This window comes from Bufo bufo, chromosome 2, assembly GCF_905171765.1.
Source record: "Bufo bufo chromosome 2, aBufBuf1.1, whole genome shotgun sequence".
Taxonomy (NCBI): Eukaryota; Metazoa; Chordata; class Amphibia; order Anura; family Bufonidae; genus Bufo; species Bufo bufo.
This window is the reverse complement of record NC_053390.1, coordinates 536796101-536823785: the sequence shown is the minus strand read 5'-3', so window position 1 is coordinate 536823785 and position 27685 is coordinate 536796101. Positions and strand designations below refer to the sequence as shown.

Here is a 27685-nt window from a genome sequence, read left to right as displayed (position 1 = left end):
TTAAGCCAAACATAAGTTGATAAATGAGGTGTAATATACACCAATTTGGTAGCCCCCCCCCCCCCCCACACACACACTTTGACATTCAAAACATGTTTCTGACCTGTTTCTTTCTTATATATGGACTAAGCCCTCACTCTGATATGATAAAATCTGAGACTCTCAGCCAATATATTTTGATCAAAACACATCTGTGCCCACCTACCCGCGCTAAGGTGGTCTTAGGCTCAGGTAGGTCCTACTCTAAGCCTACCTATGCTGTTGGGCATCTACATTCAGGAGAGAAGACCCTGCACATATAGTGTGTTGCTCCTAGTCACCTCTATGTGCATCAAGCAACCAATGAGAGGAGGAGGAGGAGCATGCACAGCTATGTGTACCACCTAATCAAGGTCGCCTGTGGAATAGGTGGGGCAAAAGTGCACAAAAATGCTACTCCCCAGATAATTGGAGCGCATTCACACTTGAAGGTGCCACTCCTTCAAGAACATAAATTAATCAAAATTCACAGAAAAAGATGCAAACCATCCTGCACCATATGATAACTGAATATGCGGATGTATATGGCGACATTTATATAAGAAAAATCATGGAAAATAATGCACTAATACAATAGATGCAAGCATTATATATGGACTAAGCCCTTACTCTGATATGATAAGATCAGAGACTCTCTTTAACAAAACACATCTGTGCCCACCTACCAGCGACAAGGTGGTCTCAGTCAGGCAGGTCCTACTATAAACCTACTCTCTTCTAGTCTGAGCCAAAACAGCACCATGGACTGAATCTCCATTTGTTCTTCTGGTATTAATTTGAATTTTGTACCTGTCATCTGTGGGTGGCATCCAGTCGAGAGCCGTGGCTGCAGCTACCACACCAAGCAAGATCATTGCAGTTGTAACGCCCCAGGCATTACCACTTCTGCACCTAGCTACTATCTCCTATGCTCTAATATAATGTAATTTGTGTATTTACAGTATTTCAGGTCCTGAACACTGTTCATTTCTAAAGTTTGAAACTAATCATGTTATCATGTAATATACCTGGTTGACCAGTAGGTGGCAGCGAATATGGCAGAGCTACATTTACATAGAGTGGAACCTTCTTTTCCATTCTACCCCCCCCCCCCCTGTGGTGTGGTGGGTGTGTCCCAATTGCTGCAGGAAGGGTGGAGTTCTAGTTAGAGTGAGTTCCAGCTTACCCCCTGCTAAGGAAGGTGGTGCAGGAGCACATCCCTGCTGGACGTGCCCTGTCTAAGCCAGCTAGAGCACCTTCAGCTCTGGTGGATATGGAGGCCACAGCCTGAAGCTTCAGAAGCCAGGAAGTAGAGTTCCCTGGTACTACTTAAGAGACAGACTACCGAAAGAAGTTGCAGCATCCAGATGAAGCTAAGTTATACAGCTACCCTGTTAGTACAGCAGAGCCAGAGAGCAACAGATGTAGTAGAGACGAGTTTGCCTCCCAGAGTTTTAATGCTAAAGCCTGCTGGAACCAAGACAAAGTCTGTAACCCGTTTGGAGAAACGCTTATGCCAAGTAAAGCTGTTATTGAACTTCATCACAAGGTCTGGACTCAAGTTATTTCTTTCATCCCCCCAATTCAAATACCCCTTATTTGCTGCTTTGGAAGACAACACCTGGGCTCCAACGTATCCAGGTAGGAGCACCGTGACACATACAAAACAGTAAGGGACACTGTAGGGCACCCTATACCACTCGGCCATTCCTACACCTTGGTACCACCACCAACACCATTTATTAAAGGGACTTTGTCTCGTTGTTGCTTCACTGCAACTGGCGTCTCGAATATTTCTTAAAGGGACCCATTGCTGCTGTCGGACGTTGCACAGTCACACGCTGTTATCATGTATATTACCTTTAGGCCTCATTCACACTTCAGTGTTTGGTCAGTGATTTCCATCAGTGATTTGTGAGCCAAAACCAGAAGTGAATCTTATTCAGACATAAGGTATAAGGGAAAGATCTGCACCGTTTCTGTGTTTTTGACCCACACCTGGTTTTCACTCACAAATCACTGATGGAAATCACTGACTCGACACTGAAGTGTGAACGAAGTCTTATTGGATGATGAATGGGGGCATATAGGGGCACATTTATTAAGACCGGCGTTTTAGACGCTAGTCTTAACAAAGCCTTAAGTTGGTGGAGGAGCTGCCAGAGTTATGAAAAGGAGCAGACCTCTCCGAACTTCAGAGCATCCAGTGCCAGTTCCAAATGTAAGACAGCTTCCTAGCTATCTTACATTTAGACCATTTTCTACACCTAAAACAGGTGTAGAAAATAATCAATGAGACGGGTCTGCCGCCCCCCCCCCCCCCTCCCCACCACGCCCACTTTTTTATACCTGGCGTGAGCAGGGTGAAGTTTCAGATAGCGGCTGTTGCGCCGCCATCTGCGCCTTAAATACATCTAATTTTGCCGTATTTCAGTTTAGTAAATAACCCTCATAGTCACTACAATAAGCAAGGGGCATATATACAGTTCCTGCACAGAGGCTCTCTGCTGGATGGATGGACAGACAGAAACATGATAGATAAGAGATAAATGATTGACAGACAGAATAGATAGATAGATAGATAGATAGATAGATAGATAGATAGATAGATAGATAGATAACTGATATATAGATTGATAGATACATTTGAGATAGATGGATAGATAGATATGAGATAGATAGATAGATAGATAGATAGATAGATAGATAGATAGATAGATAGATAGATAGATAGATAGATAGATAGATACTACAAACTGGCCTCATATCTGAAGAAACTAAGGAACACCAGAGACCGGAAAATGCTGAGCTGCTACAGACTGAGCGCCCACAGCCTGGCCGTGGAATCCGGACAGCATCGACAGAGCTACATGCCTAGAGAAAGCAGACTGTGCCAGCAGTGCCACCTGGAGGTGGTGGAGGATGAGGCCCAATTCCTGATATACTGTCCCAAATACTCAGCACTGAGGGACATCCACTTTAGAAGATTCTCTGTTCTACTCCCAGAATTCAGCTCCATGGAGGAGGAAGAGAAACTGCCCATCCTGCTGCAAGAGGAAGAGAACACTGTGGACATAGCAGCACAATATATCAGTGCCACAAAATTACCGTATGAACTAATAATTGGGAGAGACTACCCCGGTTTCCCGGCACTATGGCCGGACACGAAAGTTACCAATACCCATGAGACAGATGTGACCCTAGCAGAGTGGCCCGGCTCAGGGGGGAGAACAGAACCCTGGGACCCTAAGTCCAAAGGGCCAGCGTTAGGGGTGACCGCCACTTCGGTGGAAGAAGGGGAGACAACCCTGCTAAGTGTGATGGTGGGAGACATGGAGGACTTGCCGCCAGGTCCGGAGCTAGTCGACCTCAATGTCTTCGGAGATAATTTTGGTACTGCACAACATCAGGACCCAACCCTATCCGAGCCTGGGAAAATGTATTAATAATAGATGGGGAACCACAAGAACCGGGGGCAGAGGCAGTGTTTCCCCATTTTGTGGTTCATCAAGAGATGTTGTATCGAGTAAACCAGCTGTGAGGTGAATCCATTGAACAGTTGGTGGTGCCCCAGGCTTATCACAAACTCGTGTTAGAGTTAGCCCACCAGCATGTTCTCAGGGGTCATCTGGAAATGCAAAAAAGGCAGGTTCGGATTCTACAGCGGTTTTACTGGCCCAGTGAGTTCAGAGAGGTAGAAGAATATTGTAAGTCTTGCCCAACCTGCCAGATAACTAGCCCCCAGCCACATTTCCGTAGTCTTGATATAAAAACACAATAAAATTCCAGCACTCACGATTTTGGTAGCTAAAATCTTCGTCTTTTATTCAGGCAGTAGACAATTTAGACAGGACATCCACCCACAAGTGTAGCAACTTTGACGCGTTTCGAACAGTAGTTCTTAGTCGTAACAATGAGCTGTGTTACCTCTGGTGGTTTTATGTTGGTTTGTAGAGTAATTACTCTCTCCCCCCACCTGCAGGGCGGGGGAGCAGAGGAGGCAAAGCACACTTTAACCTCTTATTTTCCAGATGAAGCACTGCTCATGTGTCTTACAATATACATAGATAATTTATGCATCCACATATAGTCATCAGTTTATCAATTAAATCAAACGTGAAATGTAACATAAATCCGGTGTTGATTTTGAAAATTTACAAACAGAAATGCTGCACAATATACACCAAATTGAAGATTTTATCACAGATATTAAACATAAAAAATTTCAAAGAGATCTTTATGATTACAAACAAGACCAAGTCTATGAATGGGGCAGAAGGGAAAATATCTACTCGACCCCTAGATCTATCTTAAAAAATAAAAACAAAAATAAATCAAAGCAAAGCAACCGCAGTTACAAACCAAAGTCTCAGAATAAATCACCTAGGGTGAGCTTCTCTTCTGAATTAGATACCGCTGATACTTCAGATGGCTCACAGGACTCATCACAGAGTGTTCACCATGGTATGGAATATGGAGCAAAGCCTAAAATATCATATTATAAAAAATCCAAAAATATTAACCTGGAGAATAACAAAAAGGAGGATGCCGCAACAATTCCATCTTCAAAAAACGAATGCGTCGGGCGGGACGCAAACATAAAAACGCCCCAAACCAGGTCAACACATCATCAACAAAGATAGCTGACTGTGCACAACTAGATGTTATAAATTTGTCTGCTGTAATCCTCTCTACTGAACAAACTGAAGTTTTGAAACTGGGTTTAAACTTTGTACCTTCTGTCAATTTTGATTTGTTTTCTACTATATTAGATATAAATAAATTTGTAAGACAACTGACAGTCACTAGACACTTTAGTGATATCAATGTGAATGAGCCCCTGCGGAATATCGATCAGACATGTTCTGAAAACAGGATTGAAAATGAATACCTTCATTTGTCTTTCCAAGAACAATTAGCCTTAACATGTCTCACCGACCTCCATGGGGAATCATTCGAATATGACAAACATATTAGTGCCCAAAAATTTAAAACTACCAATCCAGGTTTCTATCCTATTATGTCCAGAACTACAAATATGGACACTTTCCAGGATATTATAGAAAAGGAGTTAAAACAAATGCATAGTCACATCCAGGACGAGGGGGGACATGCCAAACTGTCTATGAAATATAAAAAAGCAATCAAGGAATTATCTGATAACGAACGTATTGTTATAAAAATGGCTGACAAGGGGGGCTCTGTCGTCGTCCTGGATTGTGACATGTACAGTACTGCGAACAAATGAATAAATTACTCTCAGACTCTGCAGTGTATCAAAGGCTGGATACAGACCCCCTGTTCAAATACAGGGTAGAATTTCTTGACATCCTAAGAAGGGGCTTGGAGTGTAATCATATTAGTCAAAAGCAATTTAACTATTTAAATGTAGAATTTACAGTTACGCCCATAATGCATGCCCTTCCGAAAGTCCACAAGGGCCAATTCCCCCCTCCTTTACGTCCCATAGTCAGTGGGATTGGATCCCTAACAGAGAGGTTAGGTGAGTGGCTAGACTGTAGTTTGCAGCCCCTGGTTAAAAGAATTCCAGGGTATGTTAAAGATACTACTTCAATTCTACAATCTTTTTATGATATGACCTGGGACGAAAACTATAGATGGCTGTCTATTGATGTGGTGTCGCTTTACCCATCGATACCACATCATGTGGCAATGCTAGCACTTGAATTTCATCTGCATAAACACAGTAATTTTTTCAGAGGATTTTATAGATTACATCCTATCCGTCACTCAATTCCTGATGTCTCACAATTATTTCTTGTTTAATTCCATATACTATGTACAGATCTCTGGGCGTATCAATGGGTGCGAAGTACCCACCCTCCCTGGCCAATTTGACAATGTCTTATTGGGAAGAAGCATATGTTTATAATGTGAAAAATCCTTTCATGGAACATGTGATGTGGTATGGCAGGTACATCGACGATATGCTCCTCATATGGAGTGGCGATGTGCCTGCCATACAACACTTCATGCAATACCTTGAAAATAATACATATAACTTAAAATTTACACATATGGAGCATCCACAAAGTATCAATTTCCTTGATCTTACACTTTCGGGAAAACCTGGCCAGACTATCCAAACTAAAACCTGTCGCAAGGAAATAACAGGGAATACACTATTACGGGCAAATAGCCACCACCCTACTCACACAATAAAATCAATCCCTGTGGGAGAGTTCACACGTGCCTACAGAAACTGCAGTACCGCAGCGGCTTTTGAAATAGAGGCCCAAATTATTGCAGACAGATTAAAACAGAGAGCATACCCTAAATGGATGATATCCAGAGGTCTAGCTATAACAAAAAGTAAAAATAGGAAAGAATTACTCTTTTCAACCCGTGAGAAAAATATTTTCAAACAGAAATCTGGAATTGTAGGATCGGATAAAAATGACAATGAAAATCTACCTACACTTGTTTTAACATACAGCAAACAATTCGAAAAAATCCAACAAATTATTAAGAGATATTTACCTATCCTCTATGATGACGAAATATTGCACTGTATGTTGAAACAAGGTTGCAGAATTGTGTCAAGACGGCCAAGAAATATAGGAAATGATTTGTCTCCATCTATGTATACACAACGGGTTAAACATAACCGGGATCCATGGCTCATTTATAAAGGTTTCACCAGATGCGGAGGCTTGCGCTGCCGCACCTGCACATATGCAGTGAATACAAAAACCTTCCATGATGCCAATAATTCCCATATCTACCCAATTAAATCATATATTAATTGTAATTCAATAGGGGTGATATACATTATAAAATGTGTAGCCTGTGACATGATGTATGTGGGTTGCACTATCAGAAAGTTCAAAGTTCGAATTTTGGAGCATCTCAACTACATAAAAAATCCGCACAGTGTGAACACATCCAATGCGGCCAAACACTTTATTTGCAAACATGAAAGCCAAGTGCGCAATTTCAAAGCTTTTGCAATAGAACAAGTGAGACTACCTAGTAGAGGAGGAGATTTCAAACGTTTGGTGAGATTAAGAGAAGCCTTCTGGATTTTTAAATTGAACACCAGGCATCCAAATGGCCTGAATATGAAAAAAGAGCTCATTTATTTCTATTGATCAAGGATCTCTTTCCATCATATCTCCTTTTACACTGTAATTAAGAGTACTAGCGGGGGAAAAAGGGCCTATGTCAGACATAGCAGTTTAATACTATCACATATGGATCCATGCAAAAATGCTGTTATATATAACTAATGTGGTGTTCTATTGTTATCATGACAGTTGATATTCTATCATAATTTTAATATGTATACTGTTTTTATTTATGTTACATTTCACGTTTGATTTAATTGATAAACTGATGACTATATGTGGATGCATAAATTATCTATGTATATTGTAAGACACATGAGCAGTGCTTCATCTGGAAAATAAGAGGTTAAAGTGTGCTTTGCCTCCTCTGCTCCCCCGCCCTCCAGGTGGGGGGGAGAGAGTAATTACTCTACAAACCAACATAAAACCACCAGAGGTAACACAGCTCATTGTTACGACTAAGAACTACTGTTCGAAACGCGTCAAAGTTGCTACACTTGTGGGTGGATGTCCTGTCTAAATTGTCTACTGCCTGAATAAAAGACGAAGATTTTAGCTACCAAAATCGTGAGTGCTGGAATTTCATTGTGTTTTCATATCAAGGATATACAGGCTCACCAGCCTTTTCCGTGCATGCAGGTGTTTGGATAATTGGGTTAAGCTGGACTTTTCTTTGTGCACATTTCCGTAGTCCCCTGGTACCACTCCCGATTATCGAGATCCCGTTCAAGCGAATCGCTATGGATATCGTAGGCCCGGTACTGAAGTCTGCTAGAGGACATCGACACATCTTGGTTGTCCTCAACTACGCCACTCGGTACCCGGAGGCGGTGCCACTGTGGCATACATTAGCCAAACTCATAGCTAAGGAGTTAATGGAGATGTTTTCTCGCTTGGGTCTGCCTAAGGAGGTTCTAACTGACCAAGGGACCCCGTTTATGTCCGAGGTCATGAGGGAACTCTGTAATTTGCTCCACATAAAACAGCTACAGACGTCCGTGTATCATCCGCAAACGGATGGCCTGGTAGAGAGGTTTAATCAAACATCAAAAAATATGCTAAAAAGAGTGGTCTCTAAGGATGGGAGGGACTGGGACCTTCTTCTGCCCTATCTCATGTTCGCAGTGCCAGAGGTGCCCCAGGCCTCTACTGAGTTCTCGCCCTTCAAACTGCTATACAGCAAACACCCTCGCGGTCTGTTGAACGTGGCCAAAGAGGCGTGGGAACAACAACCCACTCCACATAAAAGTGTCATTGAATACATTACCCAGATTCAAGGATGGATAGCAACAGTTTTACCTCTGGTTAGGGAGCATATTGAGGCAGCGCAGCGAGCCCAGAGTATGATCTATAGTCGGCAGGCTCGGGTCCGGACCTTTAACCCGGGTGATTGGGTGTTGGTTCTGGTACCAACCGTAGACAGTAAGTTCCTAGCTAGGTGGCAGGGGCCCTACGAGGTGCTTGAAAAAATTGAAGAGGTACTGTAGATTACAAGGTACACCAGCCAGGGAGGCGAAAGCCAGAGCAGGTGTACCATGTGAATCTGCTCAAACCCTGGAAAGTTAGGGAAACCTTTACGGAAGACAGCCTATGACCAGGGTTCCTAGGGAAAGCGGTTTCAGACCCTCTGTCTGAAGCAAGGGAAGCGGCTGCCACTGTGAAAATTTCTGACAGCCTCTCCTCTAAACAGGCTCAGGAAGCCAGGGAGTTCATTAGTCGGAACACAGATGTGTTCTCGGACCTCGCTGGACACACTTCCATAGTCCGACATGACATTATCACTGAGCCTCAGGCAAAAGTCCGGTTAAAACCATACCGGGTACCCGAGGCTCGGCGACAAGCCATCGCGGAGGAAGTGCAGCTAATGCTCCAGCTAGATGTCAAAAAGCAAATGGGCCAGTCCGATAGTCTTAATACTCAAGCCGGACGGGACATTGCGGTTCTGTAACGACTTCCACAAACTGAATGAGGTGTCCAAGTTTGCTGCATATCCCATGCCCCGAGTGGATGAGCTTATTGAGAAGTTGTGCCAAGCCCGGTATTTTTCTGTGTTGGACCTCACCAAAGGGTACTGGCAGGTACCCTTGACGGAGGCTGCCAACGAAAAAACGGCTTTTATCATGCCAGAGGGGCTGTATCAGTACAAGGTATTACCCTTTGGTCTACATGGCGCTCCCACCACGTTTCAAAGGCTAATGGACATTGTACTCCATCCACATCGTCAGTACGCTTCGGCGTACCTGGACGATATCGTTATCCACAGCACCGACTGGGAAAGTCACCTACCTAAAGTACAGGCTGTAGTGGACTCCCTTAGGAAGGCTGGCTTAACCGCTAACACAAAAAATGCACGATAGGGTTAGAAGAGACCAAGTACCTAAAGTATGTAATTGGGCGCGAAATTATTAAACCTCAGGTAGACAAAATTGAGGCAATTATGAATTGGCCCCGACCTGTCACTACTCTGCAAGTAAAGTCGTTCCTGGGTATGGTGGGGTACTATATGAGGTTTATCCCCAATTTTGCAACAGTCGCAAGTCAGTGACGGTTCAGTGGAATGAGCAGGCGGAAAAGGCTTTCTCCGCTTTGAAGTCTGCCCTGTGTGGGTCCCTGGTATTGGTGACGCCTGACTTCAAGAGGGAGTTTATGGTACAGACCGATGCCTCTGAAGTAGGCCTCGGAGCTGTACTCTCCCAGGACATCAATGGGGAGGAACATCCTGTTGTTTTCCTGAGCCGCAAACTTACTCCAGCCGAGACTAGGTACAGTATAGTGGAGAGAGAGTGCCTGGCCATCAAGTGGGCACTCGAGTCTCTCCGCTATTATCTGTTGGGGAGAAAGTTCAGTCTGGGGACCGACCACTCCCCTCTCAAGTGGATAAGCCAAGCCAAAGAGAGGAATGCTTGGGTCACCAGATGGTTCTTATCTTTACAAAACGTCAAGTTTTCTGTGGAACATAGGGCAGGCAGGTTACAGGGAAACGCAGATGCCCTGTCCCGGGTACACTGTCTGGCGGGTGTTCACCCCCTCAGGGTTGAACAAAGGGGGGAGGTATGTAGGAAGGCGCAAGGGGCCGTCATTGATGGAAGGTATGTGTCACCGAGATTCCTGGCCTCGGTGAGGTAAGATTCGATAGTTTTAAGTGTCAGCGGCAGCTAGTGCTTACTGACACTGTTTTGTTGTTAGTATGGCTGTAAAGCCGATTCGGGCCGGCTCTTACTGTGAGTAGCCAAAGTGCTGGGTGGGTGGCTTCTCCCTATGCTCCAGCCCGGGTCTTTTTTGGCCGGCAGTCTCAGCTGGGTGTGGTTTTTCCTCCATCTGACAGAGAAGCTGGGGAGTCTCTGTGTTTTGGTACCTGTGAATTTGTGTTGTGCTAAAGGGCTGAGAGCTGCATGCCGGGAAAAAGGCCCCTAAAGCAGTGGTGTATAGTCGTGGCCAAAAGTTTTGAGAATTACATAAATATTGGAAATTGGAAAAGTTGCTGCTTAAAGGGACTCTGTCACCAGTTTCTTACCCCCCCATTTAAAAATATGGTTATGTTCATGAAGCTCTAGCGATTCCTAATGTGGTCTTATAACCGAAATCCGTAGGCTCATTTTGTCTAAAAAACGTTATAACTAACCTGTCATTCATCTCACAAATGTGCCCAAGGGGATGATCATGTCTTCCAGATGCCGCCCGTACCCGCCGCCGCCGTTTGTGCCCAGCTCCTCCCTTGCTGTCATCAGCGCCGCCTCAGAATCGTGTGACGCCTCCGGCTCCCTCACTCCCCCCTCCTTCTTCTCTAACATCCCGCGCGTGCGCACAGGCCTGTGCCTGATGCGCCCGTGCGGACTTCTCTGTTCGGCTTCATGGAGCGAAGTGCGCATGCGCCGGCAAGTGGTTGAGCGAAGTGCCGGCGCATGCCAACAGTAAAGCATCCTGAGACTATTCATGTGTGGGGTTGCTTCTCATCCAAGGGAGTGGGCTCACTCACAATTTTGCCCAAAAACACAGCCATGAATAAAGAATGGTACCAAAACACCCTCCAACAGCAACTTCTTCCAAAAATCCAACAACAGTTTGGTGAAGAACAATGCATTTTCCAGCACGATGGAGCACCGTGCCATAAGGCAAAAGTGATAACTAAGTGGCTCGGGGACCAAAACGTTGACATTTTGGGTCCATGGCCTGGAAACTCCCCAGATCTTAATCCCATTGAGAACTTGTGGTCAATCCTCAAGAGGCGGGTGGACAAACAAAAACCCACTAATTCTGACAAACTCCAAAAAGTGATTATGAAAGAATGGGTTGCTATCCGTCAGGAATTGGCCCAGAAGTTGATTGAGAGCATGCCCAGTCGAATTGCAGAGGTCCTGAAAAAGAAGGACCAACACTGCAAATACTGACTCTTTGCATAAATGTCATGTAATTGTCGATAAAAGCCTTTGAAACATATGAAGTGCGTGTAATTATATTTCACTACATCACAGAAACAACTGAAACAAAGATCTAAAAGCAGTTTAGCAGCAAACTTTGTGAAAACGAATATTTGTGTCATTCTCAAAACTTTTGGCCACGACTGTACATAGAAATCATGGGGCCCCATAGCAAAACTCAGAATTGCCCCCCCCCCCAATAAAAAGTACAATTATTAAAGCTGATTAGTGAGGGTGCGGGGTACATTAGGGGCAAAATAAAAGGTTAGGCTGTGTTCACATCACGTTTTTGCCATCCGTTTTTACGTATATGTGTGGGGGGAAAAAGGGATAAAAAAGTGCTGTACCCTATGCTTTTCTATCCTGCAGAGTCCAGTCGAAAAACCGTATAGGTTAACATATACATTTTTCTTTCAAACTCTATGATGAAGGATGCCACTGTATGTATACATGAAACGGATGGAAAAAACGGGATATGAACTCGGCCTTACCCTTTAAAGCGAACCTTTCACCTCATTTTCACTTTATAAACTAGCAACAGTACCTTATAGATTATCTTGAGTGTGTTGTTATCCATGTTAGTGCCGCTTTCCTGGGCTCTTTATACTTTAAAAAATCGTCTTATAAACTTCACATTCGGTGCTCCAACAGTCATGCAACCAGTCAAGGGGGTAGCCCTTCCATCTCCTCTGGCCGTACCGCCCCTGCCCTAACCCCTCCTCTATGCTCCGGGACGGCGCTTCCGAAACCTGCGCATGCGCCGTCCTCCTGATTCGCCGCGCGATCCCGTCTTTCTTGTTGACAAAAGCGCGATCATGTAAGAGAATCGCGCATGCGCCTTACGCGATGCCAGCCTGTCTGCTCTCCCTCCCGTGCGCGCGCACGGGAGGGAGAGCAGACAGGCCGGCATCGCGTAAGGCGCATGCGCGATTCTCTTACATGATCGCGCTTTTGTCAGCAAGAAAGACGGGATCGTGCGGCGAATCAGGAGGACGGCGCATGCGCAGGTTTCGGAAGCGCCGTCCCGGAGCATAGAGGAGGGGTTAGGGCAGGGGCGGTACGGCCAGAGGAGATGGAAGGGCTACCCCCTTGACTGGTTGCATGACTGTTGGAGCACCGAATGTGAAGTTTATAAGACGATTTTTTAAAGTATAAAGAGCCCAGGAAAGCGGCACTAACATGGATAACAACACACTCAAGATAATCTATAAGGTACTGTTGCTAGTTTATAAAGTGAAAATGAGGTGAAAGGTTCGCTTTAAGTTTTATTTATTTTATGATAGGTGTAAATCACAGGAGAGCCTGTAGGGTTAATTACTGCAGCAGAACTGTCCACATTGGTCAATGTGACCCCTGGGACTGATCTTCTGCAGGTCCACAGCATTAGATCTCTGTCACACAGCTCAACTTCTCCCTTGGTTATTAACAGGGAGCAGAGCTGAGCAATTTGAGTCATGTCCCATCCTTCACTCAGAGGTAGTCTATCTGGAGCATCCAGCACATGCCACAGGTCCCATATGAAATAATATATATGCACTACAGTGAGCAGAGCTGAGGCTCCTGTCTGACCCTGACAGCTCTAAGTACAGTTACCCTGCTGCAGCAAACAGCCCGTCTTCCTGTCAGCTCCTCTCAGCTCCATCATGCAGAGCGCTTCTGCTTCCTTCTGCCCTCTCACACAGCCTAGGAATAGTGAAGGCAGTGCTGGGGGTTAACAAGCAAAGAGAAGGGCAGGAAGACCCACAGGAGGGTCAGCATGTGGGACATCACTGCTGATAACAGTAAATGCAGGGCTGGTACTTTACCGCGCTGCTAGTTGTGGGAGCAAACTTCCACCAAAGACCTCACAGAGGGGCGGGCTCGCTCTCCCTCCCTCCTTCCAGCCTGCTGTTGTCAGTGCAGCACTAGCACTGCGCATAATGCCAAATGAAAATGTAAATATATAATGGCACTGGGGCCTTTGGGGTGGCAATGGGCCCCTCATTGACACTAGGCCCGGGGCTGCTGTCCCAAATGACCCATTGCCGGTATTTATCTCTACTGTTACTAATGCAGCGTGTATTCAGGTCTGAAAGGGGACGGAGCCATGCAGCCTGGCCGGGCCCCCTAACCTCACGGGCCCCATAGCCAGTGCGTGGTCTGCCTATATTGACAGTACGCCACTGCCCTAAAGCCTGCTGTGGACTGCAGATGGAAAACTGCTAACGAGGTGAAGATTTTGTTCTATGGACATTGCATGGTGTGAACAAACACCAAGACTGTGAACAGTCATTTTGTTTTTCCTAAGGGTACTTTCACACTAGCGTTTTTCTTTTCCGGCACTGAGTTCCGTTACAGGGGCTCAAATCCGGAAAAGAACTGATCAGTTTTATCCCCATGCATTCTGAATGGAGAGCAATCCGTTCAGGATACATCAGGATGTCTTCAGTTCAGTCGTTTTGACTGATCAGGCAAAAGAGAAAATCGCAGCATGCTACGGTTTTATCTCCGGCGAAAAAAACTGAAGACTTGCCTGAATGCCGGATCCGGCATTTTTTCCCATAGGAATGTATTAGTGCCGGATCCGGCATTCAGAATACCGGAATGCCGGTTCCGTCCTTCCGGTCTGCGCATGCGCAGATCGACAAAAAGGTGAGAAAAAAAAATGCTGCATCCGTTTTGCCGGATGACACCGGAAAGACGGATCCGGCATTTCAAAGCATTTTTTCGACTGATCAGGCATTTTTAAGACTGATCAGGATCCTGATCAGTCTTACTAATGCCATCAGTTTGCATACATTTTGCCTGATCCGGTAGGCAGTTCCGGCGACGGAACTGCTTGCCGGATCTCTCTGCCGCAAGTGTGAAAGTAGCCTTATGTGTGAATGAACACCGAACTGTTTAAGTTAAAGACTTTGTGATTGCCTCTATACTGCGTCCGCTAGCCTGTCTACCAGAGCAAAACCCCACAATAGATAGATAGATAGATAGATAGATAGATAGATAGATAGATACATAGATAGATAGATAGATAGATGATAGATAGATACATAGATAATATGATAGATAGATAATATGATAGATAGATAGATACATAGATAGATAGATAGAGATAGATAATATGATAGATAGATAGATAGATAGATAGATAGATAGATAGATAATATGATAGATAGATAGATAGATAGATAGATAGATAGATAGATAGATAGATAGATAGATAGATAGATAGATCCCATAGCTCCAGTGAGGTGGGGCACAGCCAGAAAGGCTGCCAAAGTTAGACACCCCTTTTAAGATGGTCATACACATGTGATAGAAGTCGACCAAACGGGGAGTGGCTTGCCGGCTGAGTAAGATGGCTGCGTGAGGTGAGAGCTCCGGCGTTACTCCAGCTATTTCAGCTATCCCAGCGGCAGCAGTATAACAGACTACACAACAAACTCCAGAACTTCGCAACTTCGCAGCGCTGTAATCCTGCAAATTGAGCCTAGGCTACGGCTGAAAAATTGGCGTGGTGGTGAGAATGACCAGAGGAACGAGGTCTGGGAAGAAACAGGGGAAGTTGGATGCATTCCTGGAAACAGGAACAGGAACCCCCGCTGGAGACATTCCATCGTCTCCGTTACCATCTCCACCGCCACAGCAGCGAAACACGGAAGCTGAAGAGGCTCGGGTTGACTCCCGATGTGGGATGGCGGTAAATCCATCGTCAGATGTACTTCCACCTGCAGCTGCAGGTTTCCAGACCGGGCATCATAGACCGAGAGAACCCCGCGGTCCGCAGACGGAGAGCACTCAGAGGTATGGAGCGGGACAGACGCGACGGAGAATACAACTTGATGGGGAGACTCCGACGACTGAGACGAGGGAGGTGAGCGACCATACAACTTTGACAATTCAGGCGATTCCCACTGATGATCTACCTGCATCAAGTAACTTATTGAAAAATATGCTAGTTCTTTTTAGTGAGTCTCTCCATAAGAATTTAACCTCCCTGGTTCGCCCGCGGTAGAGGTGGGGATTAGGGTGGACTCTATCGAATCTAAGATGGAAGGCTATGCGGTCTCCTATAATCAGCTTAAAGAAGCTCACAATGATCTGATGGGGGAAATAGCTCAGCTTAAAGTAAAGGTAGTTGACTTAGAAGACAGATCACGCCGGAACAATCTTAAATTCCGAGGGGTCCCTGAGGAAATTGCATGAAAAGATCTGACTCTATATTTACAGAACCTAATGAAAGCCCTGATCCCAGAGCTTACCTCATATGATTTAACCCTAGATAGAGCGCATAGAGTGATGAGACCGAGGCATCTCCCTAGCTCACTACCGAGAGATATTCTAGTACGAGTTCATTTTTTTCATATTAAAGAAGCGCTGCTAGGCGCGTCCAGGAAATTAGGTATTTTACCTTCTCCTTACCATCAGATCAAGGTTTTTGCGGACTTGTTTGCTACTACCTTGCAACAGCGCCGCCAGCTCGGTGTGTTTACTGCTGCATTGCGACGGAGTAATATCCCTTATAGATGGGGATTCCCGACTAAAGTCCTTATCCACCACCAGGGAACTCTTCATGTTATAACCTCCTTGAAGTCCGGGAAGCAGTTGTTAGACTCCTGGAATATTAAGATGGAAAGTCCGGACCAGAATTAAAGTCCACTCACTTCCCTGGACTCTGAATGGCACTTAGTGACTCAGGGGAAGAGTCCCCATCGCTGATAAGGGCCACGGGAATCCACTGGGGTAGTGATTGCTGGGGCAGCGCTGAGCAGTCCTTTCCGGCCATGGGCCGAAGTGTATGTCCCTCCAGATTGACGGCATTATATGCCGGTTTATTGTTTGTCCTAAATTAATTATGCTGTATTTCTATGTTTCTTTACGCAGACTTGTTTGTCATTTATGTTTTGTTCCGCAGTGCATGCATAGGATAAATTATCTACAGGCTCTAACATGGGAGAGATTGGATTCGGCAGGGGAGTATCCCCTCCACAGCATGGACCCACGGACCTATGGTTTTTAAAATTGTTGCAATAAATGTGAAGGGCCTAAACAGCCTGTTTAAAAGGTCCATGCTGTGGAGGGAAGCAAAGACTCTGAGACACATTTGCTGAAGGAGGATGCACACAGACTTAAAGATATTCATTTTCCATATATTTTCCATTCTCACTACACGAAAAAGCAGAGAGGAGTGATGGTGGCAATTAGGGATTCGGCAGCGTTTCAGCTATAGTTGACCACAATGGGCGATATATTATTATGGTGGCATCTATAAACAGTGTGATTTACACCATTGTATTTGTATACACTCCGAATAAGCTATTTTAGATCCGGCTATGGACTCGTCATCTGGTGCTGGAGGTTACCCCCGGGGTCTCAACTCCCTCCTACTGAAAGAGGATCTTTATGATGTGTGGAGGTTTCATCATGATGGAGAAAAGGATTATTCCTTTTTTTCAAACGTTCACCAAATGTATTTCAGGATTGATTTTTTTCTGGTAGATCGCCATTTGTTAGCTACAGCAGTATGTTCCACCATAGAAACGATTACATGGTCTGACCATGCGCCCGTTACCTTGACAATTGGTGAGGATCTTAATAGATCCCCTTGCTTTCTATGGCGCAACAATACATATTTATTGGAGCACCCTAAACATAAAATAATACTGCAAGAGGGTTTAAAAGAGTTTTTTCGCATTAATGATGGATCGGTGACTAATCCCTTCTCTCTCTGGAATGCTCACAAGGCTTATATGCGAGGCTTGCTCATCAAAGCTGGAAGTAGGGCAAAGAAGGAAAGAGAGGAGCGGATAACCGTCTTGACCACACAGATAAGGTTCTTAGAATCTAGTAATAAAATGAGCCCCTCAGCTATTATAGGAACTCAGTTGCGGAATCTCCGCCTCCAATTAAAAGAGCATTTACTTTATAGATATGAGAAGGATCTAAAACAGACCCGCGCATTATATTATGCACAGGATAATAAATCAGGGAAATTGTTGGCCCGGAGATTAAAGGCGAGAAATACTAAAAATAAGATCCCCTATATAACGTCAAAACAGACGGATAAAAGGATCATCGATCCACAAGGTATATCAAATTCCTTTCAGGGTTTCTATAAAACTCTGTATAATCTAGAATCGACGTCGGATGTGTCTTCTGCAACATCGACAGCCGTAGATCAGTTTCTAGCTTCTATTCACCTCCCAAAACTTACTGAGGCCCAATTAGGGAAATTAAACTCTCCATTGACAGAGCAAGAAATTCTTGAAGTTATTGTGAAACTACCCAAGAATAAAGCGCCAGGACCAGATGGCTTTTCAAATGTTTATTATAAGATATTCCAAAAAGAACTTTCTCCTTATTTATGTCAAATCTTTTCGGAAATGGTGAATACCAGTTCTCCTCCAAAAGAGATGCTGGAGGCGACGATAGTCACCATTCCGAAAACAGATCCCCCTTCGGATGATGTAAGGAGCTACCGTCCGATTTCGCTGTTAAATACAGACGCAAAAATTTATGCAAAAGTCTTGGCGAATCGGCTGGCCCCTTGCATCACAACTCTTATCCATGTGGACCAGGTGGGATTCGTAAGAGGCAGGCAGCTACAGGACAATACCAGACGGACATTAAACATTCTAGACTATCTCCAGAAATCCAAAATCCCAGCTCTTTTTGTCACCTTAGACGCCGAGAAGGCGTTTGACCGCATTAATTGGCGGTTCCCCTTCTCGGTGTTAGTGAGGATGGGATTTTCGGGAGCAATTCTGGCGGCTATCAGGGCACTTTACACCCAACCAAGTGCTAGAGTGTGGGTCAATGGGGCACTTTCTGACCCCTTCGATATTAGTAATGGTACCCGCCAGGGTTGCCCCCTGTCTCCCTTGATATTTATTTTGACCATTGAGCCTTTGGCTCAAGCCTTACGTCAGTGTTCTGATGTGGAGGGAATTGGTTTAGGGGGCATAGAACATAAAGTCAGCTTATACGCAGATGACATCATCCTGACGTTGTCTAGGCCGCAGACATCTCTTACAGCTGCTATCGATATTATAACCCGATTTGGAGAACTCTCGTTCTATAAACTGAATGCTCTTAAATCCCAGGCTCTTTCAATAAATATCCTTCCAACCCAGATGAAGAAGCTGAGGGATGCTTTCGACTTAGACTGGCAAAATGGCCAGATTGACTATTTGGGGATAAAGCTTACAGCGTCATTTAAGAAGCTATACGCGGTAAATTATGTCCCACTTTTAAGGGTCCTGGAGAAGGACCTTGACAACTTAGCTAGATATGAGGTAGGTCGTATTGCATCCTTTCAGATGTTCACCCTCCCTAAACTCCTATACATATTTAGGACACTACCCATCACTCCCCCGAGCAGTTTTTTTCAGAAGTGCTCCCAATTGATTAATGCATTGATCTGGAAACGGCACAGACCCAGAATAGCAATCACAATAATGCAGAGACTGAAACTTCAGGGTGGCCTGGGCCTCCCGAATATTTCTGAGTATTTTTTGGCCTCGCAGGTATCACAGTTAAGGGAATGGTGGGTGGGCAACTACGCTAAACAGTGGGTACATATAGAGACAATACTATCCCCTGGTAGCAGTTTAAAAACCCTCCTACTGGCAGCCCTCCATCCGACATTTAAGCGACCATCTGTTCCGACATTAGTATCTGTGGCTCTGGAAAACTGGGTCCGATTTCATAAACTATGTACTCGGGAATTTGGATCCTTTCCACCCAACACCCCAGTAACCATATTTAACTTTCTTATTCCGAATATTTCGGTTTCGTCTTGGGAGCTGAGTGGATTGGATCTTCTTTCTAAGTTATTTATTTCGGACACCCTCTGCCCTTTTGAATATCTTCATAGATGATTCCTGATCCCACACACAGATTTTTATAAATACTTGTGTATTAGACATTTCTTAACAGCTAATAGTCCGTTTAACCTGGTGTGCAATCGGGAAGTCTTTAAACTATGGTCACTTGCCCCGCCACAAAGCACTCGACTGCGGCCTCTGTATATGATGATGGGGGATGAAGGATTATTTGTTAAAACGACTCCACTGCTTACCTGGGAAAGGGAATTAGGGCTAACGTTCTCTGAGGAGCAGTGGTTAGCGGTCTTTTCTTTTATATCAAAAAATATTAGGTGTGCCTTACATTATGAGTCCTTGATGAAAACCACATTAATGTGGTATTATACGCCTGATCGCTTGAGCCATATCTTTCCTGATACTTCATATTTATGTTGGCGGGGATGTGGGGGGAGAGGCACACTATATCATATTCTGTGGTCTTGTCTGATGTTGCGAGACATATGGAGAGCTACATTTTCTCTTGCCTCGGATTTGCTGGGTTTCCAGCTCCCGCCATCTCCCTCATTGGCTCTTTTATGGATTGATCTGGTTAGGATACCATGTGAGGGTAGGGTGATATTGGGACACCTCTTTCTTTCAACTAAATTAGCCATAGTAAAAAATTGGAAATCACGGAATGTTCCAAGCCTAACGGAGATTATCCGTGGGCTAAATTCCACTTATATACATGAGCGGGTGCTGGTGGGAACTGGGGACCCAGCCGGGAGGTTTGAGAGGGAATGGGGCGTTTGGAGGGCCTTCCCGCTTGCCTTACCATCCTCCGACTGATATACCCAATATATATTTAACATATAGTTGGATGTCCTGTAGTATAAAATTTGCTGGGTTTTATATATTTCGTACGGATGTATATTTGTATAAAATGTGTATTTGTACGGAATTATATCTGTATAGAAATTATATTTGGGTAAATATTGCCTAACGACTGCACTGTATGTTTTATGTTCTTAGTTTACTCTTTGCTGCGTATTTTATTGATGTATTGATCCCGGCTAGTTGGTGCCGCCAATGTGGCCATGTAAAGCGCTGACTGCGTAGCTGTTTGTTTCTCTCTATGCATAATAATGTATGTCTTTTCTTTTTCTTTCTTTTCTTTAAAAAAAAAACTAATAAAAACTATTGATAAATAAATAAATAGATAGATAGATAGATAATATGATAAATAGATAGATACATAGATAGATAGATAATATGATAGATAGATAGATACATAGATAGATAGATAATATGATAGATAGATAGATAGATAGATAGATAGATAGATAGATAGATAGATAGATAGATAGATAGATAGATAGATAGATAGATAGATAGTATGATTATTAGTGCCGGTTCCGGCATTAAGTGTTCCGGCAAAACGGATCCGGTTTTCCGGTCTGCACATGCGCAGACCTTTAAACATGCAAAAGAAAATAAATACCGGGTCTGTTTTTCCGGATTACAATTTGAGAGATGGATCCGGTATTACAATGCATTTGTTAGATCGGGATCCGTCTGACAAATGCCATCCATTTGCGTTAGGATTGCCGTATCCAGCAGGCAGTTCCGGCGACGGAACTGCCTGCCGGAATCCTCTGCCGCAAGTGTGATAGTACCCTAACACGGACTACAAGCAACAGGGAGCATCAGACAGAGCTGAGCATCTGAAAACATCTAAAGGTAAGAGCACCTGGCTCCATCACCTATCTACCGTATTTTTCGCCCTATAAGACGCGCCGGCCCATAAGACACACCTAGGTTTTTGAGGAGGAAAATAAGAAAACATTTTTTTTTAACCAAAAGGTGTGCTTTTGGTGGGTTTTGAACTAATGGTGGTCTGTGCATGACACTACTATGAGGGATCTGTGGATGGCACTGTTATGGGGGGATCTGTGAGTGGCACTGTTATGGGGGGATCTGTGAGTGGCACTGTTATGGGGGATCTGTGAGTGGCACTGTTATGGGGGGATCTGTGGATGGCACTGTTATGGGGGGGATCTGTGGATGGCACTGTTATGGGGGGATCTGAGGGGGGCACTGTTATGGGGGGGGGGGGGGGTCTGTGGATGGCACTGTTATAGGGGGGGTGATCTGTGGATGGCACTGTTATGGGGGGGAGATCTGTGGATGGCACTGCTATATATGTGTCACCCACAGATCCCCCACCCCATAACAGTGCCATCCACATATCCCCCACCCCATAATAGTGGCATCCACAGATGCCCTAATATACCGGCTAAACCTGTGGGAGGGAGGAGGGGCCGTTGGCATACAAATGCGGCGGGCCGGTGCGGTTACTATACTCCGGCCCCGCCGCTCACTCACTGCTTTATTGCCTAAACCTTTTATAATAATAACTTTAATTGAAATTCCGATCCCCAGCCCCATCTGTACTACTTACTAAATGTCATGTAGCAGGCAGAGCAGGGCGGGCGGGCGGCCGTAACTCACTGACGTCACGTGCCTGCACCTCCTACTTTGTTGAGACATAGTGCTCAACAGAGACCCCCGGCCCAGACCCCACACAAGACAAAAACCTATGGAAAAGTCACCAACAACAAATAGACCTGAAACCTCATACCCTCCTCAACAAACTGGAAATGGTGACCTTTACCCAAAATATGGCCATCAGAGGCACAAACCATGGAGGAATCCACCTGCCTCAAATAGACTAATGCAGAGCAGAGACATTGAGTAGATAAAGACCCTGCTCAGCACTCTGTGCAGAACACTGACTGGACCAAACTGCTACAACATGGCCACCAGTCAAGAATCCAGCTTGTCCTAAACAGGGCATCTCATTACAAGGTATATGGACACAAAATGACATCTCATTGTCAGCAGCTGGAACATTCAGGGCCTGAACGCTTCAGCCTTCGGATGTAAGACGCCTGATCTAGACTTTACCCAAAGACCAAAAAACATTGACATACAGATGCTCCTAGAAACATGGGCTAAGAAAGAGAATAAATCACTGGTGCCTACCGGTTACAGGGAGATCTCTGTCCCTGCCCTGAAAAACAAAAGTGTCAAGCTGGGCTGGAGCTCAGGAGGAATATTAGTCTGGTATAAAGAGGAGCACCATGAGCAGATCAGACCAGTATGAAGACAGCCCGTCTGGCTTAAAATCCTTAATACCATCATCGCCTTAATCCTCCTGTATGGCAGCGAAGTCTGGGGCCCAGACACATACCCAGACTGGGCAAAGTGGGACTCTGGCCCAACAGAAGTTTTCCGCCTAGAATTCTCCAAACACCTTCTCCAGGTCCACAGGAGCACCTCAAAGAGCGCCTGTCGAGCAGAACTGGGCAGATTCCCACTCTACTTTGCTGTCCAGAATAGGGCACTATCATTCACAGACCATCTGCATAGCAGCAGTCCCAGCTCCTACCATCACAAAGCTTTGCTGCACCAAGAAACTTCAGAAAAACAAAGCACCCTCCAACAAGTCACCCAAATGCAGCCTGCCTAAGCCAACAAGCAATACAGACTGGCAAAGGGGAAAATGCAGAGGACGATACACAAGGGCAAAGAGGAGTATATCAGGGTCTGCAGGAACGACATACGAACATCACAGAAGCTGACCGTAGCCTGCAGAGGGAGTACAAACTGGCCCCATATCTGGAGAAACTCTCCAATCCAGGAGACCAACAGATCTTGAGCCAATATAGACTGAGTGCCCACAGCCTGCTCATTGAATCTGGGCGTAACCGACAGAGGTACAAGCCCAGGGAGAGCAGACTTTGCCAGCAGTGCGACCAGGAGGACGTGGAGGATGAGGTTCATTTCCTGCTGCGGTACCCCAAATACTCAGCAGTGAGGGACTCTCACTTCAGGAGACTGTCTGATCTATGCCCAGACTTCACCTCCATGGAGGATGAAGAGAGACTCTCCATACTGCTGGGGAAAGACAAGACACAACTGCCATAGCAGCACAATACATTACTGCCTGCCATAGACTGAGAGGAGCCTGATATACCATGGTCTCCTATATCCCTACCCTGGATGTGTCCCCATCCCCAAACTTACACTATACCCTCTCCCCCCCCCCCCCCCCCCCCACATGTCTCCATCTCCCAACCTTACCCAATTATTTCCCACTTGCTTTGGCAATGTTTGAATGTATTTACGCTCGGTTCACACCTGAGCGTTTTACAGCGCATTCCTACGCGCTGTAAAACGCTCAACAGGCAAGAACCAATGCTTCCCTATGGGCATGGTTCTCACCTGAGCGTTTTACAGCGCGTACGAACGCGCTGTAAAACGGCATACGCCCCAAGAAGTAGAGGAGCTTCTTTGGGGCTTATAGTCGCGCGTTCCCGTACATAGACTTCCGGGAACGCGTGACTATGGGTGTTTCTTGTTGCCGGAGCCGCGTCTGTAAACGCAGGATACAATCGCGCATACAGAGCGCTCAGGTCTGAACCCAGCGTAAGTCCTGCCAATAAAGCTTGTTTGATTTGATAGATATATAGATAGATAGATAGATAGATAGATAATAGATAGATAGATAGATAGATAGATAATAGATAGATAGATAGATAATAAATAGATAGATAGATAATAGATAGATAGATAATAGATAGATAGATAGATAGATAGATAGATAGATAGATAGATAGATAGATATGAGATAGATAGATAGATAGATAGATATGAGATAGATAGATAGATAATATACAGAAGATAGATAGATAGATAATAGATATGAGATAGATAGATAGATAGATAGATAGATAGATAGATAGATAGATAGATAATAGATATGAGATAGATAGATAGATAGATAGATAGATATGAGATAGATAGATAGATAATATACAGAAGATAGATAGATAATAGATATGAGATAGATAGATAGATAATAGATATGAGATAGATAGATAGATAGATAGGAGATAGATAGATAGATAATATACAGAAGATAGATAGATAGATAGATAGATAGATATGAGATAGATAGATAATAGATATGAGATAGATAGATAGATAGATAGATAGATAGATAGATAGATAGATAGATAGATAGATAGATAGATAATATACAGAAGATAGATAGATAATAGATATGAGATAGATAGATAGATAGATAGATATTAGATAGATAGATAGATAGATAGATAGATAGAGATAGATAATATGATAGATAGATAGATAGATAGATAGATATTAGATAGATAGATAGATAGATAGATAGATAGATATTAGATAGATAGATAATAGATACTTGAAAAAATGAGAAGGCAGCACACTGTATGAACAAGGGGTGCACGTCCGGCAGATCTGGACCAGCACCTAGGTCCAATAAGCTAGAAGTAAAAAATAGCCAGCAGCACTCCAGGAAATCAAAGGCAAACGGTGGTTTATTAGACCCAAAGTCAAGCAACGTTTCGACAGCTTGTTGCTGTCTTTGTCAAGCATAAGCTGACAAAGACAGCAACAAGCTGTCGAAACGTTGCTTGACTTTGGGTCTAATAAACCACCGTTTGCCTTTGATTTCCTGGAGTGCTGCTGGCTATTTTTTACTTCTAGATAATAGATAGATAGATAGATAGATAGATAGATAGATAGATAGATACATAGATAATATGATAGATAGATAATATGATAGATAGATAGATAGATAGATAGATAGATAGATAGATAGATAGATAGATAGATAGATAGATAGGAGATAAAATAGATATAAGAATATTCGATTTATTTTGCGATTCACATATTTTAATACTATATGATTATTATCTATATCCATTTATTTTTCAGAATATTAGATAAAGTATAATTGTATATATACTCACCAAGGATAGCGAGGAGGCTGCGAATCACTTCTCAGTTCTGTCAGAGTGGACATGGCTCATAGATTAGTTATAGAGGGAACATATTTCTTTCATTTGTGATACAAGTCTAATAACTGACAGGTCAGAAGAAACTCACATGGAAACACTAACCAGTATGGTTTGTGTTCGTTTCCATGTTGGGTACCATGGCAACTCAGCTCTCCTAGCTACCACTGGCGTGTATTGATGACGTTTCCTGAGGCAGCCGCATGCATTCTGCCTAGGGTTCACAAATATAAGTTCAGTAGCAATATGTTGCCATCTAGTGGTTATAGTGAAAATTACTCTAAGAAACATATTATGTGAAGCGCTATATGCAACCTTTTAAACTGGTGCAGAATTTGTCTCAGGAAACAACCATGCACATTTATAAAATCCCTTATACCGTACATAGAACTGGAGCAAAAAGGTGGAGTTCTTTCACAAAAAACTAGGCCACAAAGGAGGAATTAGTGTGCATTAACCCCTTGCACATTAAGGACCAGGCCGTTTTTTACAAATCTGACATGTGTCACTTTATGTGGTGATAACTTTAAAACGCTTTTACTTATCCAAGCCATTCTGAGATTTTTTTCTCATCACATATTGTACTTCAAGACAGTGGTAAATCTGAGTCAAAACATTTCATTTTTATTTATAAAAAAAAATGCCAAATTTACCAAAAATGTGGAAGAATTCGCAATTTTCTAAATTTCCATTTCTCTGCTTTTAAAACAGATAGTGATGCCTCCTAAAATAGTTATTACTTTACATTTCCCATATGCCTACTTCATGTTTGGATAATTTAGTGAAAGCCATTTTATTTTTTGGGGACGTTAGAAGGCTTTTAAGTTTAGAAGCAAATCTTGAAATTTTATAGAAAATTTCCAAAACCCACTTTTTAAGGACCAGTTCAGGTTTGAAGTCACTTTGTGAGGCTAACATAATAGAAACCACCCATAGATGGCCCCATTTTAGAAACAACACCCTCAAGGTATTCAAAACCGATTTTACAAACTTTCTTAACCCTTTAGGTGTTCCACAAGAATTAAAGGAAAATTTCAGAATTTCACTTTTTGGCAGATTTTCCATTTTAATCAATTTTTTCCAATAAAAGCAAGGGTTAACAGCCAAACAAAACTCAATATTTAAAGAAAAAGACACAAATGCAATAGCACTCTGCAACCAGCATTCTGCCCTGCCTCCATGCTGGATGAGGCATTGGTGTACATTTTGGCCAAAGCGTAATAAGCCACTCATCACGTCAAGGTCGCCTCTATGGAGTGGTCCCTAACACTAGTTCCTACCTGTTTATGGGCCATGACAGCCACACAAAGTCCAGGGAATGCAGGTGCAGCATGCACGCCAAGCACACTCTGCTTTTAACCCCGTCCGGTGCCATTACAGCTTTCATCAGATCCAGGGATGCAAGTACCAACATGCATGCTGAGCCCACTATATACTTCTCCTGGAGCCAAATGGCTACTGGTAGGTGCTATATACAGGGAGTGCAGAATTATTAGGCAAGTTGTATTTTTGAGGATTAATTTTATTATTGAACAACAACCATGTTCTCAATGAACCCAAAAAACTCATTAATATCAAAGCTGAATATTTTTGGAAGTAGTTTTTAGTTTGTTTTTAGTTTTAGCTATTTTAGGGGGATATCTGTGTGTGCAGATGACTATTACTGTGCATAATTATTAGGCAACTTAACAAAAAACAAATATATACCCATTTCAATTATTTATTTTTACCAGTGAAACCAATATAACATGTCAACATTCACAAATATACATTTCTGACATTCAAAAACAAAACAAAAACAAATCAGTGACCAATATAGCCACCTTTCTTTGCAAGGACACTCAAAAGCCTGCCATCCATGGATTCTGTCAGTGTTTTGATCTGTTCACCATCAACATTGCGTGCAGCAGCAACCACAGCCTCCCAGACACTGTTCAGAGAGGTGTACTGTTTTCCCTCCTTGTAAATCTCACATTTGATGATGGACCACAGGTTCTCAATGGGGTTCAGATCAGGTGAACAAGGAGGCCATGTCATTAGATTTTCTTCTTTTATACCCTTTCTTGCCAGCCACGCTGTGGAGTACTTGGACGCGTGTGATGGAGCATTGTCCTGCATGAAAATCATGTTTTTCTTGAAGGATGCAGACTTCTTCCCGTACCACTGCTTGAAGAAGGTGTCTTCCAGAAACTGGCAGTAGGACTGGGAGTTGAGCTTGACTCCATCCTCAAGCCGAAAAGGCCCCACAAGCTCATCTTTGATGATACCAGCCCAAACCAGTACTCCACCTCCACCTTGCTGGAGTCTGAGTCGGACTGGAGCTCTCTGCCCTTTACCAATCCAGCCACGGGCCCATCCATCTGGCCCATCAAGACTCACTCTCATTTCATCAGTCCATAAAACCTTAGAAAAATCAGTCTTGAGATATTTCTTGGCCCAGTCTTGACGTTTCAGCTTGTGTGTCTTGTTCAGTG

At 43.9% G+C, this 27685-nt stretch overlaps 1 protein-coding gene across 1 annotated transcript in view; it reads right to left on the bottom strand.

The window, feature by feature from the left end:
• LOC120991668 (protein FAM47E-like) overlaps positions 1-25339 on the bottom strand; it is a 39477-nt gene extending 14138 nt beyond the window's left edge. The window contains exon 1 of the mRNA XM_040420467.1: positions 25167-25339. Coding sequence (XP_040276401.1) covers positions 25167-25219 — 53 coding nt within the window. The 5' untranslated portion in view covers positions 25220-25339. The remainder of the gene's footprint in view (positions 1-25166) is intronic.
• Positions 25340-27685: the final 2346 nt, after the last annotated feature.